Source organism: Lepidochelys kempii, chromosome 1 (genome assembly GCF_965140265.1).
Source record: "Lepidochelys kempii isolate rLepKem1 chromosome 1, rLepKem1.hap2, whole genome shotgun sequence".
Lineage (NCBI taxonomy): Eukaryota > Metazoa > Chordata > Testudines > Cheloniidae > Lepidochelys > Lepidochelys kempii.
This window is the reverse complement of record NC_133256.1, coordinates 313,622,831-313,643,695: the sequence shown is the minus strand read 5'-3', so window position 1 is coordinate 313,643,695 and position 20,865 is coordinate 313,622,831. Positions and strand designations below refer to the sequence as shown.

The window sequence follows — 20,865 nt, the reverse complement described above, 5'->3', positions numbered from 1 at the left end:
GAGCTAAGGAAGTAACTCCATTAGTTGTTAGCAGTAGTATGCTATTATCCTTTAGTAGATCAGCCATAGCAGGGAACATGACAGACATTGCTTGTATCAATTACATAGAAAGTATTTGACACAACTCTCTTGCCCCAAATAAACTATTTTGGAAGAGAGTTTGAAACCTAACAGACCATACCAAGCATCCTCCTTATACATTTAACTATTTGACTTGGATGTCAAGACTTTCCATAGCTAAAAACAAAATGTCAGTCTAAGCTACAATTAATATAAAAGATAATTTGTGAGTCTTAGATTTTAAAGTATTCTATGTACTTAGCCTGAAGCTAAGTTACAGATGCTAATTACAACTTTATGGGGAGTTTTTTGGATTGTGATGTTTGTGTTGAAAAGCAAAGATATAAAATAAGTAAAAAAAATAATAATATAAAAAAGAACTGAAACAACTTTTGGATTCCAGAAAATTTTAAAAGTGCAGGATTAAGGGAAAGAAAATACAACTGATCAGGAATTTTTCAACAAAATGGGTTCTCATTAGAAACTTTTCACAAGAACATGGCAGTTTCAACAAAACTTTCAGTGGCAAATGGTCCAGGTCCATGATGGAATTCCTGGTCAAAATGAGATAGATGCCCTACCCAAGCAACTGGTGATTAGGGCGCTCAGTTGAGAAGTGTTAAATCCATGTTCAACCTGTTCTGGAATAGGGACTTGAGATGGGTCTCCTACATTCCAGGTGAGTGCCATAAAGGCTATTAGTTACCCTGGGATGGAGGGCATCCTCTGTTGTTTTCTTTCATTGGAAGGTCTCAGTTTCATCTCAGTGAGGAATAGGAATATTTTTTAAAATCTCAAAAATTTTCATGGCACTGGAAACCATTTTCCTCCCAGCTCTAAAAGTGCAACAAAGTTGTGCTGGTAGCAGGTTCTGCAACTTGGTTTATATTTTCATATTCCTCTCTGATTACAAAAGAGTCTTGCAAGATGACTTCGGATGAAATGAAATCCACATTAAAGTCAAATATTGAAATCAACATGCCCCTTAGATACAGAGTGTCATATTATATTGACCAGGTTTCAGAAAAATGGAATACGGAGGGCGGGGGAAGTGGCTAAAACTAAAATTTGATGATTTTTAAGAAAATAATGCAATAGCTACTTAATAAATCTTTATATAGTGCCATTACTTTGGTGCTCTACAGAGAGTTCTTTAACAGCCAGTTTCCACCCCAAAGCGTATATAATGTAAATCTTGAAAACTCTCAGACAAAAGAAGTGAGGAAAAGGGACAAGAGTTAGAACAAACAAGAATAGAGAGCAATCCAATGTAATAATTCCTCATAGTGTCCATACAGAGTGAGACAGGAGAAAAGGGGAAGAATAGACAGCAAAGGACTGAAGTCAGTAGTATTAAACGCGGTGGATTTTGAGCGGATTGAAGGTGCTTGCCATCGAGTGGGGATGATATAATTCCACCTGTAGGGAGCAGCTTTACTAACAGTAACTCATACAATCCCCATTTTGCAGATGAAGAAACTGAGGCAGTAAAGTCAAGTGACTCTCAGAACCAGGACTGAAATTCACACATTTCTGACTCCTTGGACCACACCAACATCTTTGGGCCTTAGCAGAGAATGGCTTTCAAGCAGCTATGTATATCCTGTACACAACCTCATATGAAAAACTAAATTATAATGATAATGTTTAAAAGCCTAGATTCCTCTGTTACCAGATTTGCCCGTTACTTTGGGGTATGCTCATTTATTAGGGTTACTCTTCTGGCGAGGAGGGGAGCGTGTTCTGTAATTCTATCAATGTACTGCTTGCGTCACTTGTGTTCTCATACGGAGCTCTACTTCTCCCTTCTCCAAGTTCCCTCCCAACAGAGCTATGCTGCAGGACCTAGGATCCCCAGGGCTGGGTTCCTCCAGCCCCAGAATCAAACCAACACACACACACACACTCATTAACAGAGCACATCTGAGAGGACCGGGTTAATCAGCACTCCCAAGCTGACTGGCTCAAGTAGCACTTCCAAGCTGCCACCCTCATATGTCCCAGGTTCATCACATCCCTATCCCCACTTTCCCGTTACAATTGTTATGATAGTAACCCACTTGATGAGCAAACCCCACAGGATTTTGGGGCACTCCATGAAGCTTGACTTGATCAGGGGTCCCAGATGGTGGTGGTAGCTAAGGGTCCAGAATGCTGGAGTCAGGTAGAGCCCTCAGCATGATAAGTCAGGAGAAGATGAAGTCCCAATGGAACTGCTGCAGATTTTGAATCGAGGCATCAGAACACTTACCTGAACATAGGTAGGGGTTTTTGGCTCAAGGGAGAACACTAGATTTGTTTATGGATAAACTGATGGCTCAAGGGAGTATACCAAAGTTGTTTTGTTCAGGCTAGGCAACAGGAACTGACCATTCCTGGCTATTGGCAGTGTTCCTTGGAGGCAGCTCACAATGCAATTAGGGAGCGTCACTATTTTGGATACCAATAAAGGATTTATTACTAGAATTGGTCTGATAACTACTGACGTGGGTGTGTGCAGGTATGGGTTCATTAACATCTGGAGCAGAGATCCCCCATCATTCAGTGCTTCCCTGCTTTTCAGGTCCCAGAGTTTCGTGTGGTTCTTGCCTTGGAATCTTTGTTCTCCATTCTGTATGCTAGTGGAGATGCCTCCTTTTCCCATATTCAAAGCAAATGAGGCTAGGGGAGTTTCCTTAATCCTGTCACCCTTGTGCCAGGGATTTAGGTGCGTCTCCCACTGCCTTTTCATGCTTTTTGTAAGTCTTTCTTTTGATCGGTTTTGGTTCAAGCAGAGGCTGGGGTTGGAAGGTCTTTTGTGAGTCTGGCCACCGTGCCCTGGTTCCCCAAGAACACAGAGCTGATAGGCAACACCTCCTCTATATCATCAGCTAGAGACTATGTGCACCAAATTAAGCATAGGCTGCACCTTCCTCCTCTTTCCTTATTCTCTCTCTTATCCCTTGTTTTAGTTTACATTCTTTAGTCTCCACCTGAAACTATGTAGAATTGTGATTTCATAGCAAGATGGCTAGTAAATTTTCATGCGCTATCTCAGTCTCCTCTCTCTGAAGTGGATGGATTTCTCTTGCAGTCTATGTTCCCTGTCGCTGCATTAAAAACAAACATAGGTTCATAAGTAAACTACAAGTTAACCCTAACCCTAAATTAAAAGTTAATTACAAATTAAACAGGTTAGTGACTGAAGCGCATAGTAACACCAGAGATTTTTTAAAAATCCCCTATTAGTCAAGTCATAAATCCAGGTTCTTGGAAAGATGCACTACCATGAGCTTATTTCCTCTCTAGAATCTAAAGCTGGAGTAACTCTACTGATGTCAGAAGACCTGCACTAGTGTAAGAGTAATATCAGGCCCCACAGCTATTATAGACAAAACCACCTCTGCCTTTTGTGAAGACATTAATTAATTATGGGCAATGCATCTACCGTGAATGCCTGCTAGCTTTAGTTAATCAGGTGCTAGTTCCATTTATCAAACTCTCATCTGGGAGTAAGAGGAACCCAGGTGAAGTGCCCCACCTTGGTCTTCTCCTGGAAATGCTTATATTAATTGGTGTTGCATGAATGCATTGTTATTTCATTTGGTGCATGTTGCAACAAGAAGATAAGGCCCTTCATTTATACCACCACCTGGCCTTCTCCCACACACAGCGGAATTATTTAGAAACATGCTCCTGGAACACCTGGGGTTTTCTCAGGAGCATGCCCCAGATTACCCCATGGCTGGATTTTAATGACACACAGCATGTGGTAAGAATCTTCCTCTCCTCACCTGGTTTGTCATTCACTCACCTGTAGATACTATTCTGTCTTAACAAATATGACTACACAGTCAATTGCTCAGCTTCCTGCTGAGAATGGACTTCTCTCCTCCGTGCCTGCTGGTGCCATGCAAACCACAGGCTTTTCAGTTCAGAATGGTGCTCATGAACTGAACCCTGCAGATCCATTTGCAGGGGGTTAGCCACAGTCCACTCCCCTTCAGACTGGCTTTGAACCTCAAGGTATTCAGGTCTCCAAAGGGAATTCACATTACCATTGGCCACTCCTCATCAAATCCTAAGACTCCTTGTTTATATTTGCCAGGAAATTAGAGACCTCCTTCCCTCTCTTACTCTCTGGTGGGCCCTGGCAGTGCTGTGGAGGGGTGCGCTAATCTAGATGTGGGGAGGGAGCATTAGACAAGGTCATTTTTTCCCCTACAAGAAAGTGTTGTTAGAAAGCACCTTGTAGGTCAGGAGGAGAGGAAATCCCTCCTCTCATTGTGTTTGGGGCTATGCCTCAGGATGCAGCTATGGCCTAATACTATAGCTTGGGAACTAACTGCATGCTTCCAATTATGGGACTTCACTTTCTATCATAGAAGCTTGTAGAAAAACTCCACCACTCAAGACCTTACAATATACAACCAACCCCTAAGACTCAGTTCATAACTTCCAAGGCCAGAAGGGACCATTTTGATCATCTAGTCTGCCCTCCTGTTACAGCAGGAGAGAGAGGGTTTCCCTGACCCATCCTCTGCCACCGCCCTGTCAAGGAGAGGGTGAGTCAGGCTGCTTATGAGAGCCCCGACAAGGGCCTTAAGATTATGGAGGACAGTAGCCACCCAAGAGGTATGTCTGAGTGGCCTGTCAGTGCCTCATGAAGACTCAGCAGGCAGTGGGGAGGTGGTGGGCTATAGGACAGTCCAGAAGATGGAATGAATAAATAAATAAGGGGTGTCAGGTCTTGGCCAGAGAAGCTGGCTGTGCAACTCTGGGAAAAATCTTTGAATGGGAAAGCAAATTTCATCACAGGGTAAAATTCCTCCTCTCAGGCACCTGAAATGCAGCAAACCTTGAACCCAGACTCAGTGTGTTTTTTGTTGGCTACTTTCCAAACATCTCCCACAGCTCTAGCTGGGTTTGGTTGTGGTGTTAAATGTTTCATGTTTAATCAAATAAGTGTTCAGCTCCCGCAGCTGCCAGAAAACACCTGATAGAAACTGCAACTGAAAAGATGAAGGGGGATGATTCATCCAAAGCAAACAGTACTTTGCATAATTTAAGGAAATAATTATCAAGTGACATGTTAAAGAATAAATGTTACTGAACACTTCCCTTTGGAGCACATTATGGAATGAATGACTGGTTGAATTCAGTGACATATTCCAGCCCTTAGCTTTATTTAATGTCACCAGTTGTATTATTCAGCAATGCATAGGGAGACAAGAATAATTACAGGTGCAGTAAGTTGTGGACAGGAAGGGGACATGCAGGCCAAGAAAATAACAATTTTGGTTAAATGTTATAAAAATAGGTACATTGCATTGATACAAATAAAGGGCTAGATTGTGTCATTGCGGGACAGCCTTGTGTGGGGAGATATGGGGTGTGGAAGAGCTCTGTACCTAGCAACCTCCTGTGGACAATGGAGGGGAGTGGGGGCCACAAAGGCTATGACTCAACCCCTTTCAGATGGCTAGCACTTCCCGGGAAGACAGCAGAGAGCCCATAGGCTTATAAAGCCTTATCTAAATTCTAGCATGTGTCTTGCCTTTACAAGGGGAGGATCCTTGAGTCCTCTCCCTTTCTTGCACACCCATAAAGGCAGTAGCAAACCTTGCTAAATCCTGATTGGTTGACAAGCTGGTCCTTATGTTGCGTAGCCAAGGGACTACAGGGTATTATAATTACTGGGAAATGAGCACTGAATTTCCCAGGAATTTGTCCTTTCAGGAAATAATTTGTGGCACACATTGTCAAGTAAATTAGCATAAAAACACATTTAATTCCAATTATTGTAAACTACCAATTACTACTAATGAATTGCTGAATAGGTATATTCTTTTCCTGAGCCTAATGAGGTCTGGCCGCCTTCATGACCTAATTTAGGGGGTAGTGGAATATTCTCTCTAGGAGATACATGCACTGTTGATCGCAAGCTGCAGCTGAAGGGGCAATGTCTACAAGACAGAATGTGTTTTGCTGAAATTTTTCTTTCACTCAGACATGACCCGGACCTCACTCCCCCTCCTATAAGACTGGGGTGTGACGTTATCTGATAAAATATGACCATGTAAATCATTGTTGCTAACACTGTTATATAATTGCAACAAATCTTGTACAAAGTATGTTGAGTAAAGTGTCTAGGGAAAGGTTATGATTTGCTGAATATGATTATGCTATTTGTATGCATGTATCATTTTTGTATTTGAAGTTATGAGTATTGGCTCTATACCTGTACTTCAAATATGTTTGCTCCTGTGGCAATGCCCACAAGGTATTTAGCTTGCACATCTTGAAGGGACTATTTGTGGATAAATTGGAGAGAGTCCAGCGAAGGGCAACAAAAATGATTAGGGGACTGGAACACATGAGTTATGAGGAGAGGCTGAGGGAGCTGGGATTGTTTAGCCTGCAGAAGAGAAGAATGAGGGGGGATTTGATAGTTGCTTTCAACTACCTGAAAGGGGGTTCCAAAGAGGATGGCTCTAGACTGTTCTCAATGGTAGCAGATGACAGAACGAGGAGTAATGGTCTCAAGTTGCAGTGGGGGAGGTTTAGATTGGATATTAGGAAAAACTTTTTCACTAAGAGGGTGGTGAAACACTGGAATGCGTTACCTAGGTAGGTGGTAGAATCTCCTTCCTTAGAGGTTTTTAAGGTCAGGCTTGACAAAGCCCTGGCTGGGATGATTTAACTGGGAATTGGTCCTGCTTTGAGCAGGGGGTTAGACTAGATGACCTTCTGGGGTCCCTTCCAACCCTGATATTCTATGATTCTATGATTCTATTCAAGTTAAATGACTCACTGAGGAACACTTAACTCACAATGGGCCATGGAAGATGCCTATCTACACTTAATAGCCTTTCCTGCGGTGACCTCTGCTAATACTAAGCGAAATCATGCGTGGACATATGACTCCAAGCACCATCTTGTTACCTGTAATTTTCCACAGTGAGACAGTGGGTTTCCCTTCACTTGGCAGAAGCTATAAAAGGCTCTGGAAACAGCTCCATTTTGCTTTTTCCTGCTCAAACCTCTGAACTATGAACTTATACTAATGGGAGCATTCTAACCAAGGGACTCAGGATATTCCAATGATTCGGAAGCCAGCAGTTTATTCCATGTAGAGGAGTGATCACCCTGCTCCTGCCCTGAAGGGGTTAAAGCAGTCCTGGAGAGGGCTGTGGCTGTGTAAAAGGGATTAAGAACAGCTGGGGAAGCTGAGTGAGTAGCTGCCCACAGCTGTGGCTAGCTCAATCAGGGCCCAGCTGGCCCTTATAAGAGGGCTGTGGGCCAGAAGTAGAGGAGTCTCACTCTAGCCCTAAAGGGAGAAAGGCTGGCTACCTAGGAGCTAAAGGTGCCTGAGTAGAGCAGGGCAGGGGATAGGGCAAAGTGAGCTGGGGAGCTCTAGCCTGGTAAACTCCTAGGCTGCAGGCCTTGGTAAAGGCCCAGATAGGTACTGGGGCTGTAGACGGGCAGCTTGGGAATAAGCAGAGGCAGCTGGTCCTAACCCCTTGCCAATGACGAGTGGCTATTACATTGCAGTCTACCCTAGTGAAAAAGGGCTAGATGGTGACTGGCATTAGCCACTGAGGCAAGGTGGGGATAAAGGGTTGTGGGTTCCCCTGGATTGGGAGACCCAGAGTGGGGGTACTGCTGGGGCAGACCCCCAAGGTAAAGGGGCACTGGGGTCCAGGAGGTACATGGGGGCCAGCAGCAAACGAGACATTGGCCTGCAGTGGGTGCTCTGGGCTGGAAAGACCTAATTCCCAAGATGACCAGCAGTGAGTCTTTGCTCCTCTACATTCCATCACTCCCATAAGCTTGAACCAAGAACTTTGTAATTAGTGTATATATTTGATTCCTTTAACCAATTTTAACACTCACCTTTCTTTCTATAAATAAACTCAGATTTTTAGATACTAAAGGTTTGGCAACAGCATGATTATTGGGTAAGATCCGAGTTGCATATTGACCTGGGTATGTGGCTGGCCCTTTGGGATCAGAAGAACCTTTTAGTTTGATCAAATTGGTTTTAAAGAACCACTCATCCTTAAGTCTAGTGGCTGGGTGTTGACTACAGGACTGAAATGCCTAAGGAGACTGCTTTTCTGGCTTCTTGTTAGCTAGTGTGGTGAAGCAGAAATTTACTTTTCTTGCTGGTTTGGTATATCTTATGGGAGAATAACCACCAGTTTTGGGGTGTGTCCGTCCTATTTCTCAGCAGTTTGTCCTGAATTTGGTATTCTCAGTTGTGACCCACAAAGGCACGGTGACATGGGGATAGGAGAGAAATTCTGTGCACAACATTTTAGGCCCGCTCCAATTTTTGCTGTGTTTTTCTAAAAGCCAGCAATTCTAAATTTTCATTTTAAAAAATCTCTCTGCAGCTATTACAATGAATGCTGCTGCCTTTTTAACCCAGCCTTCCAGAACTCTGCCTCTGGGAAAGCACAGCACCAACAATGGGAACTGTCACAGACCCATCAGCCCATCATTTGCCTTTCTGAGCAGGGAGGTAACAGAAGAGTGTGGGTGGGTTTTGTGAAGGATCAGCAGGGCGACCTCCCATATGCTTTTGAGGATCCCATCCATCAACTGAGAAGAGCTAAGCAGCCAGAAATGCAGGCGCTGATTCAGTTTAACCAAAGCATAAGTCCCGCAAGTGGTTGGCCCTCTCCTACTGCAGTTACTATATATTTCCTCTGTAGAGGGCACTGACTGCTGCTGAGCATGGCTGGTGCTTTAGGGTCACTCTAATAGCTGGCCACCCCTCTGGTAGCAGCATGATAGCAGCTGTTCTGGTGCAATCATTTCCCACCAGGCATTGTGAGCTTGTCTACATGGCCCCACAGTGCAGACTGCGGGCAGCGGGGGGGGAAATGAACTGCAGTGCACACGGAGTGTAGAGCCGTAACTGCCCCATGTAGACCCTCCTACCACAAATGAAAAAGTGCCTAGTTTGCATGAACATAGCCCCATTTACAGTTGGTTCTGGCAGGTTCTATGTGAGGCAGTTACAGCTCAACACTTCAGTGGGCATTGCAGCTCACACTGCAAGGCCAGGTAGACAAACCCTGTGTCTCTAGCAAGCATCCAGGATCAGCTGATAGCAGGCTACTCACAAAGTAAAATGCCAAACATTTACTAATCAAGGAAAATAATGAAACAGCCAAGAACTTCATAGTTCCCCCATGGCTTGAGAGCAGATGTAATATGGACTTCCAAACTAATCTTCTCTGAATTGTCCCAGTCTCAGTTCTAGTTTCCTGATCCAGTTTTTATAGCAACTGGAACACATTATCTAAGCATCTTGGGAGCACTTGCCTCTCCACAGGATTCCTTAGCTCTAGCTGGTCCTAATTGAAAATGCAGCCTCTTCAGGTCTCGGAATACAGAAAAGAGGGTCTAGATGAACCCGAATGAAACAAAGACAAAAGAAAAGGGAAGGGGTGAACAGGTGACAGAGAGGAAAGGAGAGACATTCATTCCTACTTCATTCATAGTAGAACAGATTCCCAAAGCAGACAAGGGGCCCATCCCCAGGCTACTGAAAAAAGAAAGGACTAGACTCTTGTCCTTCCCCTCCAGGACCACTACTTTCAGTGTAGTCAAGGAAGGGTGGTCTACTGGTTGGGAATGACCATGGGGTTTGGGTAACACAGGTTCAGGTCCCTGCTTTGCCTCAGACTTCATGCATGATGTTGGACAAATCATCTAGGGCCAGATTTTCAAGGGTATTTAGGTATTGAAAGAAGCAGACAGGCACCTCATGTGGTTTTTCAAATGTGCGTAGATTTCATACTTCAGTTAAATGCAACCTGAATAGTCCATCACTTTAGGCTGAACTCCCTGTCACGCAGTAGTGGAAGCAAAGCCTTTGTAGAAGGGGAGCCACAACTATTCTTCAGGAGAGAGATGTTCAGGAAAAGGCTGAAGGCTCTTCCCCAGAAGTAGCAGAATCAGCTACTGTAGATTTTTCCTAAATCTAGGACTTCTTTGGGGCAGGCCCTTGAGATGAACCCTCAACAGCATGATGTGCCTCTGGGAAATCCCCAGATTGCAAGAAGTCTTTCCTTTCTCGCTGAAACTGCTAATCGCACATGGACAAAAATCTGATATGCTTTAGGCACATCATCACAATTGGTGGGGCCCAACTCACTAGGGAAACCCCAAAGTGACCTCTAAGTGCAAAGAAGCAATAATGGGTTTAGCAGACAGACTGCTGGATTCCACTTGCAGATCTTCAAAGGTGGTTGAGAGAGGCTGTCAGGGTTCCTTCCCCTCTCTGAACTCTAGGGTACAGATGTGGAGACTCGCATGAAGGACCCCCTAAGCTTATTCTTACCAGCTTAGGTTAAAAACTTCCCCAAGGTACAAACTTTGCCTTGTCCTTGAACAATATGCTGCCACCACCAAGCGTTTTAAACAAAGAACAGGGAAAGAGACCACTTGGAGATGTCTTTCCCCCAAAACATCCCCCCAAGCCCTACACACACCCTTTCCTGGGGAGGCTTGAGAATAATATCCTAACCAATTTGTTACAAAAATCATCAAAGACCCAAACCCCTGGATCTTGGAACAATGGAAAAATCAGTCAGGTTCTTAAAAGGATTTTATTTTAAAAAAAGAAAGGTAAAAATCACCTCTGTAAAATCAGGGTGGAAAATACTTTACAGAGTATTCAGATTCAAAACACAGAGAGTCCCCCTCTGGGCAAAACCTTAAAGTTACAGAAGACAGGAATAAACCTCCCTCTTAACACAGACCCAGGAAGGTGGAAGCTGTGTGAGCTTTGTGTCCCAAAGACAGGCTGCTCACAGGAAGGCGACTGCCCCAGAGTCCTGACTGGCTTCATGGGGAGCAGTTCCAGAGCATCGCTCAGGGACTCCGTGACAACTGGTGGCAGCGGTGGGATGTACTGCACCCCATGGATGGCACTTCCTGCAGTAAGTGTCTGGGGAGCAGTAAAACGAAGGGGGATTGACGAGGACCAGGCGTGCTGAAGGCTCAGAGAGGAGTGGTTTCGGGGGGCGGTTAATCCCTGGGAGTATGTGACCAGTGAGAAGGACTGTGCAGTAATGGGGTCCCCCTGGGGACTGCAGTGAGCAGTCTCAGGGGCGGAGGAGCCTGCGGCTTGGCCCTAGGAGAGAGAAGGACATTTGCAGTAACAGGGTTCCCCTGGGGATTGTAGTGAGCAGTCCCAGGGGCAGAGGAGTCTACAGCTCGACCCTGGCAAAGAGGTGGTGACCTCGAGAAGGGCTGGCGCACTAGGGGTTCTCCCTGGAAACCGTGGGAAGCTGAGAGCACACAGGCCTGTGAGTCCACAGCAACTTGGGAAGAGCGGAGTGATGGCCTGTCACCATCTCCTTAAGAAGGACATTGTAACCCTGCGCAGAAAGAGAGGGTTGAGCAGTGGAAAGTTCACCAAAGCATAAATCGTGCAGCTGGAGGAGGATGATCACTCTAAGGAGCAGATTCCTGACCCCAGATGGGGCTATAGCAGGATCTGGGAGCAGCTGGAGTGGTAGCAAGGCACCGCCAGGACTCCTGTCCCCGACCAGAATTAGGTCCAGAAAAGGGTGTAGTTTTGATCCAGTTCTTATTTTGCTTTAGCCATTATTAGCCAGTAAGGAGCTGTACATGTCTTTGTGTAGTGTCATCTGGTTAAGTCTCCTAAACCAGCTGTAACTGGCAGCATTAGTAAACTGTTATCCTTTATGTGGACCAGTTATTAAAAGGGTGTGGGGACATAGCATTCCTCTACTTCCAGGAAATAGCTGTGAAAAATATTGGAAAACTGAGACTGAGGACTCCTGGGTCCCATTCTAGGTTCTGGAGGAGAGTGTTCTATAGTGGTTATAGACCCTTCCGCCTCTGCAGCCCCCGCCTGCCTCTGTCCCCTTCTATTCCTATCCCACCCCTCCAGCTCCTGCCCGAATCCCTCTCTGCTCCTGTTCAATGCTCCCACTCCCTCTCCCCCTTCCTCCTTTGCTGCTATCCCCTTTCTCTTCTGCTCCTCCCCATCCTCTGACTTTTGCAACCTGTTCCCCCAAGCCCTCATTTCTCACTACTCTGCATTCCTACATAACTAATTCCACTTTCTCCTTCTCCTCCCTGCTCTCACTTCCGGTACTTGCTGCCACAGCAGCCCCTGGCTGCTGGGAGAAGCAATTGCAGGGGAAGTATGGCTTAGCTTCTTCAAAGAATTTAGCTGCTAAACTCTAACATCTCTAGTGAGCATGTACCAAGTGGAGTTTTCCAAAGGCACATAGCTTGGCCATGTTGTGCAGCTTTTCATAGGGATAGCAAAAGGCACATCCCTGACAGTAGGGATGGTTAAAGTTTGAAAAAATTATAGGCAAATGAAAACAGGGTCATAAATTGGGAAGTGTCAGGCAACCTTAACTATAGGCATAGCCATCAACTCTCCCTCTCAGAAACTAGTAATTGGAGGCTACATTTTCTGTAGTTACACCCATGTAAATCCATCTTAATTCCATTAAGTTCAGTGCAGTTTTACACAAGCACAGGGGCCAGATTCCACCACATTTACTCATAGTGAGAAACCCCAATTCAATTTCAGTTTGAAGGGTGACAGGGTCACATTGTAGGCTAAGATGTTATTGCAACAAAGCACATTGGACCCAGTCCTTCCTTCCTAGTGAACAGGTTTTGGCTTTGGGTAGGGGTTCTCTGCTGGGGACAGATGAAGAGAATACTAACCCATATACCCAGATTGTGACAGACCACTGAGAACTGAATGAGGGAGGCAACCTAGTGACAGAGGATGTGGAAAAAGCTAATGTACTCAATGCTTTTTTTGCCTCTGTTTTCACTAACAAGGTCAGCTCCCAGAATGCTGCGCTGGGCATCACAAAATGGGGAAGAGATGGCCAGCCCTCTGTGGAGATAGAGGTGGTTAGGGACTATTTAGAAAAGCTGGACGTGCACAAGTCCATGGGGCCGGACGAGTTGCATCCGAGAGTGATGAAGGAATTGGCGGCTGTGATTGCAGAGCCATTGGCCATTATCTTTGAAAACTCGTGGCGAACCGGGGAAGTCCCGGATGACTGGAAAAAGGCTAATGTAGTGCCAATCTTTAAAAAAGGGAAGAAGGAGGATCCTGGGAACTACAGGCCAGTCAGCCTCACCTCAGTCCCTGGAAAAATCATGGAGCAGGTCCTCAAAGAATCAATCCTGAAGCACTTGCATGAGAGGAAAGTGATCAGGAACAGCCAGCATGGATTCACCAAGGGAAGGTCATGCCTGACTAATCTAATCGCCTTTTATGATGAGATTACTGGTTCTGTGGATGAAGGGAAAGCAGTGGATGTATTGTTTCTTGACTTTAGCAAAGCTTTTGACACGGTCTCCCACAGTATTCTTGTCAGCAAGTTAAGGAAGTATGGGCTGGATGAATGCACTATAAGGTGGGTAGAAAGCTGGCTAGATTGTCGGGCTCAACGGGTAGTGATCAATGGCTCCATGTCTAGTTGGCAGCCGGTATCAAGTGGAGTACCCCAAGGGTCGGTCCTGGGGCCAGTTTTGTTCAATATCTTCATAAATGATCTGGAGGATGGTGTGGATTGCACTCTCAGCAAATTTGTGGATGATACTAAACTGGGAGGAGTGGTAGATACGCTGGAGGGGAGGGATAGGATACAGAAGGACCTAGACAAATTGGAGGATTGGGCCAAAAGAAATCTGATGAGGTTCAATAAGGATAAGTGCAGGGTCCTGCACTTAGGACGGAAGAACCCAATGCACAGCTACAGACTAGGGACCGAATGGCTAGGCAGCAGTTCTGCGGAAAAGGACCTAGGGGTGACAGTGGACGAGAAGCTGGATATGAGTCAGCAGTGTGCCCTTGTTGCCAAGAAGGCCAATGGCATTTTGGGATGTATAAGTAGGGGCATAGCGAGCAGATCAAGGGATGTGATCGTTCCCGTCTATTCGACATTGGTGAGGCCTCATCTGGAGTACTGTGTCCAGTTTTGGGCCCCACACTTCAAGAAGGATGTGGATAAATTGGAGAGAGTCCAGCGAAGAGCAACAAAAATGATTAGGGGACTGGAACACATGAGTTATGAGGAGAGGCTGAGGGAGCTGGGATTGTTTAGCCTGCAGAAGAGAAGAATGAGGGGGGATTTGATAGCTGCTTTCAACTACCTGAAAGGGGGTTCCAAAGAGGATGGCTCTAGACTGTTCTCAATGGTAGCAGATGACAGAACGAGGAGTAATGGTCTCAAGTTGCAGTGGGGGAGGTTTAGATTGGATATTAGGAAAAACTTTTTCACTAAGAGGGCGGTGAAACACTGGAATGCGTTACCTAGGGAGGTGGTAGAATCTCCTTCCTTAGAGGTTTTTAAGGTCAGGCTTGACAAAGCCCTGGCTGGGATGATTTAACTGGGAATTGGTCCTGCTTCGAGCAGGGGGTTGGACTAGATGACCTTCTGGGATCCCTTCCAACCCTGATATTCTATGATTCTAGGATTCTAAGTGGGAGGAGCCAGGATTTGGTCCAATATGAGCAAAGAACTGTAAAATATCAGGAGGGTATTTATCTCCACTGTCCTGCATTGATTCTGATAGAAGTGTGTATATAGTTATAGGGGGAAAGAGATATGTAAATTAACCAGTGCTTCAATTATAAATCCATTTCATAGTGCAAAGCTCCACACTTTCAGCTAACTGGAGGGTTTAGAGAGGCTATCTGTGCCCCCCTGCTCCTTGAGCTCCAGTCCTGCATAAGGCAGACCTTCCCCAACCCCAATCCTCCCTACCATCTCAGTAAAATGCACATTTGGTGTAATATGCTTTAACATCAAAGAAGCCAAGAATTTTTTTTCCTCCCTCAGGCTCCTAGCGAACCATATGTTTCAGCTCGGCAAACATGTCTTCAATTGACACACTTTTTTCTTTTCTTTTTTAAATTGCCCCTGGAGGATCCTAAAACAAAAAGGCATGCAGATGGAAAATATATTTTATTGATCAAACACTTGTTCCACTCCCTCCTTCCCTCCCCTGCTCCCAACCTCCCATAATCAATCCCACATGGGTTTCAGGCATCAACATTGTTCATGTCTTTGTTAATGTCACTTCCTTATTACACAAAAGGAATTAAGAATGTTTGATAGGAGTTTGGAGAGTTTTAAAAGAAATAAATGACAAACACTAAACATTTTGTATCGTATGTGGTATTATTTTCAGTTGCAAGTATAAATAGTAGCATTATAATACAAGACAAACACTTCAGTTCATTATTTTGACAAAATACTTTTCTTAAGAACTGTATTTCATGTAAAAGTTTTAAACAACCAAGAAACCAGAAGCCTGATCTGCTTCTCTTTGAAGTCAATGGGGGTTTTCCCATTAACTTAATGGGAGGAGGATCTAGTTCCCTGGAGAGGAAATGTCATTTTAATTTGGAATTATTTAACAAAGCTGTAAAGTTGTTTCCAGAAAATAAAACAGGAAAAATGCCTTTGACTCAAAGAAATACAATACATAAAATACTGAATGCAGTTATGAGATAGACCTGAGAAGAATTTCAGGGATACAGGTCTGTCTATGGCAAGATTTGCCACAGTGCTCTAAAGTTATCAGAAAGGCTCTAGAAAATAAAGAAAGCTACGGTTCAGTTCACTAGAGGGAAGTAAATGTATTAACATTGATAAGAAATCTCTTCCATTCCATAACTTAGTAATTTAGGTTTATGGTTCTAAAAGGAAGATTAGAAATGTGTAATTCTTGAAGTACCCATAATACGGCAACTAGAGTGCAAAACTTGCCCATTTCTGGCATCTTAAATAAACCATTCAATTCACAGGAAAATGTGGGACAGATTCTCTACCCACATGATCTAACCAACGTTTACTGTTCTTGAGATATAGGCAAACAGACTGATACTCCCTCATCTGAAGATGTAAAATGTTACACTCTGCACTTGTAAAGCCTTTTACACTTGTGAATAGTCCTACCAAAGTCGGTTTGCATGAGAGTGGACTATTCATGTGAGCAAGTAACATGTAAAGTCAACCTGATATTGAGAAGGACGCTGAGGATCTTGAAAGAGTTCTGCTAAATTCACCAGCCACCATCATCAATGCAAGGAAGAGGTACTCTTCGCTCTAGTGGAGAAACTAAACAGGACAGGAGATTGGCATTTCCCCTCATTTGGAACAGTCTATTGCAACAGTATAGCATTAGGATTTATACAGTTCTAAGCCCTTCTCAGCAACTCAGGGACTTGGCTGCTTGAGTGCACAGGTGTCCAAAAGAAAGAAATTATTACACTTCATGCTAAGTGGCATAGTTTTCCTTCTGGAAAGGCAGCGACTGGCATGGTGTGAGAATGGGAGCACCCTCTCAGCTGAGCAATGATCCCTCCATATCAAGCTTAAAGTATATTTTTTTCCTCTTCCCTGACTGTTTCCCTCTCTCCCCCTGCCCTCCTTTGCCTCCCTCTTTGGGCTGGGCCTTTTCAGTTTGAGAGCTTGAGGTGCTCTCTATCTCTGTTCATCTCACCTCTTCTGGGGGAGGGTCCAGAGCTTCCTTCTACTCTTATTATGGAGAAGTCTACTTTCCCCTCTTTCTCTTCCTTTATTCATTTATTCTTTCCTTTCCCTGCAATGGTACCCAGTCAGTTCTGACATCATGAGGTGCAGGCAGGAACCCAAAGAGAAACATGTGCTTCCAGCAGGGGCAAGAGTTTTGTCAATGACAGAGAAATATCAGGACCACTTCCAGGTATAATGGGATCTACAATACTAACTCCAGTACAGATATTACAAAGCCATTGCCTCTGCTTTGTGGACAGAGGGTTTTACCAAGGCTTCTTCAGGACTGTCAATCCCACATCTCTCACGAACATTAAAAAACTGACATGCTGTACACTGAAGAGAATTGCTGACTACCTCTGCCTTATGATCTGTGCTGGACTTCTGCCTTCATGTTTCTTTCTGTGAAAAACTGAGAAATAAATCATAATGTAAGATGCCATTTTATTTTCACTTTAATTCATACATTTATTTTTGCAGTAGCTCATTGGAAATATTCATATCCCTTAAATTGCAGGGGGGAAAGCAAACAGCAGTCAAATGGAAAAGAATGTATAAATTAGAGAAGCCTTGTGTCTTAGGCAATGCTTTTAAAAATGAGGGTCTGACTACCCAGTTCCTTAAGCTCTGTTGCTTCAGAGGGAAAGTCATGCTGAATACAAATTTCAATGTCTGATGAAAAAAATATAATGTATTAAATATGCCAGTTGGACACGTTGCCTTGAATTTGGAAATAGATTAACCTTCATGAGCATGAACTAATTTTACCTCTGATATAAGGGTTTTGTAATTATTGGATGCTGAATTTCTGGCAGAAAAATAGAGTGGAAACATTAAAACCATTTTGAGAGGACTGCTGCTGGATGATGCTTTTACAGATGTACATGATAATTTCATTGTAAAGACATGCAATATATCTGGCATAAAACTATAAAGATCTTTTCTTCTCAATCCCATGCCACAGCAAACCAGGAAAAATCATTTACAAATATTTGCACAGTGATCTGATTGGGAAAGGGTCTGATAGTCATTCTAGCACCATGAGTCACAACTGAAAAATAGCACGGCCGCTGACTGTTACCAGCGAGAAAGCGCAGTGTTAATGGGGGAGTTTGAAGTATCTACTTTGACTAAAGTTTTTTATCTCTTTGTATGGTTTTGCACCCCTTACATAGCTCCAACAGTACTTATACTGATCATTACAACAGCCACCCTCTGCATGAAAACCTCGGTTACAATGTAGGACAAATCCTACTCTTACCCAGTAAAAAAAACGTGAGATGAAGTATGAATGCTGAGGGCCAGATTTTGATACCTAAACTCATGCTCAGAGTATTTTCTACAGTTTTTACTCCACTTTCTCTGCCCTGTATTGACTGGCTGTTTTCTCCAACCCCATCCTGCTCTCTCCCAGTCTCCTCACCTCTGCCTCATTCCTCCCCTTCCCCTCACACCCTTCTCTCTCTCCTCAAGGTCTTTACTGCCCTGTCCCCCTCAGTCACCTCTTCTCTTCACTGTCCCCTCTCCCTTCCCTTGTTGTGCTGTTTGGCTAATCCCCTCCAACTAAACCCCATCCCCCACCCATGAGAGAGAGAGAGAGAGAGAGATTATGGAATTAACAGGATATTTGCAGGCCATCACACTGATTACTCTGTGTATGCTATTTCCCTTTCCCCCACTCTTCGCCTGTCTTATCTAGTTAGGCCATGTCTACCCAAGCACTTATGTCGGCAAAACTTTGTCACTCAGGGGTGTGGAAAACACACACACACACCCCTGAGCGACATGTTTCGTCGGCATAAGTGCTCATGTGCACAGCGTTATGTTGGCAGGAGATGCTCTCCCACCACTCATTAAGCTGGTTTTATTATATCAATGGGAGAGCTCTCTGCACGAGCACTCTTAGGTCACGTCTACACTACCCGCCGGATCAGCGTGTAGTGATCGATCTATCGGGGATCGATTTATCGCGTCTAGTGTAGACGCGATAAATCGATCCCTGATCGCTCTGCCGTCGACTCCAGAACTCCACCAGGGTGAGAGGCGGAAGCAGAGTTGATGGGGGAGCGGCGGCCATTGATCCCACGCCGCGAGGACGCAAAGTAAGTGATTCTAAGTCGATCTAAGATTCAGCTATGCTATTCTCGTAGCTGAAGTTGCATATCTTAGATCAATCCCTCCCTCCCCCCAGTGTAGACCAAGCCCTACAGCAGCACAGCTGTTTCGGTACAGCTGTGCCTCTAAGTTTTTAAGTGTAGACATTGCCTTAGACTACAAGTTCTTTAGGGAAGGGATTGTCTGTTACACCATATTTGTACTGTGCCTAGCACAATGGGGCCTAATCTTGGTTGATCCCTAGGCACTACCATAATAAATAATAAAATGCTGATTAGCACCTTGCTTCACAAATAGTACCATTGAAATCAATGGGTCAACTCTTGGAGTAAGGCACTATTCAAGGTGATTAAGGATTCCAGAATCTGGCTGGGAGTAAATGAAGTCTAATTGTCCTGATGTTTTGCAGACATATACTTCTTGGTACATACTTGGGAGCAAGTTTTGTTTAAGCTAGCTGCTTGAGAGACTGCCTCCCTCTCTGTGCAATACCCTGGCACCCATGACCATCGCAGAGACTTCAGCAAGCAGTCCCCTTGTTTAAGAAGAAAGGGGTTAGCAAGAGGACATTGTCAGTTGCAGGCCCTGAGCTTTGGCATTAACTTCCTCTCCCTTAGTTCACCAGAGCCCAGATCTAGAGACCCTCAGCAGATGCTACAAAACATGCCTCTTCTCCCAGGGTTTTATCTGGGGCAGGAGTCCAGGGTACTGTGTGAATGATCAGGTGGGGCATCTGGGCATGGATAATGAGGAAAGCTTCATTCTGGAGGCTAGGGAAGGATTTTTAACTATTTTTCCACTATATACCATTAATGTCCATTTGTTTTTAAATCTATATTCCAGATTGTCAAGAAAATATGGACTGATTCTCCAATTAACATTCCCTTCATTATGTACCTGTTAAAATTTTATGTCCAAGGAGAGCCATCATTGTCACCAGGATTAAAATTATTGCTGACAGGGACATGATCCTTATGGAGTTTTCATCATCTTCTTGACTCTCGGAAGATAATGCTGGGAAAAATGTATTTGTTGTTATGGAAAATGCACATCTGAGAATAAATAATTTCTAAATAGTGACTCTATTCACTAAAAACATAACACTTGCTGCAGACCACAAAGTGCATTTCTTTTAGCCTCCAAACAAATAGCTGGAACTAGGCACCCATACTGGATCACAGTGAGGTCCATCAAGTCCAGTATCTTGCCTCTGAAGTAGACAGTTTCAGTTGCTTCAGAGGAAGGTATGTGAACATTGCAGTAGGCAAATGTGGGATAATCTGCATGACACATTAGATCTTATCTTGATCTCTAATAGTTAGAGATTGGCTTAGCCTTAAAACCTAAAGCATGAGGTTTTGTAGTCCCTCTACAAAATTTTAATTAGCTTTAATTATAACTGGATATTCTCAATATTCATATATGTGTCCAATGCCTTTTTTTAATCTTGTTGAGTCCTTTGTCCAAAAAACTTCCTATGGCAAGGAGTTCCACAGTTTAGTCACATTATGGGGGAGAATATTTCCTTTTATCAGTTTTTAATTTCCTACCTTTCAATTTAATTAAATGTCTCCTTGTTCTTATGTTATAAAAGACAGAGCAGAATCTCCCAGTCCACCTTTTCTAACCTTTCATTATTTTATATGCTTTTATCATGTCCTGGAAAGTTATATCCTGATAACCTCAACTGTAGTGATGAATGTGTTTAAGTATTTGACTTCATGCGGTATTGTATTTTTCAAAGAAAATGAGTTACCAAGTCCCATACAAGCACTCCCTCAGAGCTCTGCCACCAGGATACAATTACAGGCCCCAACGTTTTTAGAGCCAGGCTTCTTAAAGTGAACTGTGAAGAGCTTTTATGGTACAACCAAAATGTGTACTAGGAATTATATCTCTAAAGCTATGTTTTTCAAAGGGCCTTATGAGCAGGTGATTTTCGCATCTGCTTTTAACACTCCATAGACAATGTATGGTCTCAACCCTCACTCCCTTCCTGTGATTTGATTTGATTTATTACAGCAACTGAACAATAAGATGACCAAGTGCAATTGGAGTCTTCTTCCCAGCTTGACTGCACCTAGAGTTCTCAGTTCAGCGCTTCTCCTATTGTGCCTTAGATCCAAAATCCCTGTCTCAG

General features: G+C 44.0%; 1 protein-coding gene across 4 annotated transcripts in view; it reads right to left on the bottom strand.

Moving 5' to 3' along the window:
* The window catches only part of IL17REL (interleukin 17 receptor E like), a 349,944-nt gene that overhangs the window by 257,313 nt on the left and 71,766 nt on the right, over positions 1 to 20,865 (bottom strand). For 3 of the 4 annotated variants that reach the window (XM_073328308.1, XM_073328309.1, XM_073328310.1), the window contains 3 exons: positions 19,623 to 19,739; positions 16,968 to 17,022; positions 15,251 to 16,193 (listed from right to left, as the gene is read on the bottom strand). In XM_073328308.1, the coding sequence (XP_073184409.1) occupies positions 16,154 to 16,193; positions 16,968 to 17,022; positions 19,623 to 19,739 (212 nt within the window). In that variant the 3' untranslated portion in view covers positions 15,251 to 16,153. Of the gene's footprint in view, positions 1 to 15,250; positions 16,194 to 16,967; positions 17,023 to 19,622; positions 19,740 to 20,865 lie in introns of those variants that run through there. The other variant, XR_012156809.1, reaches the window with a different exon arrangement.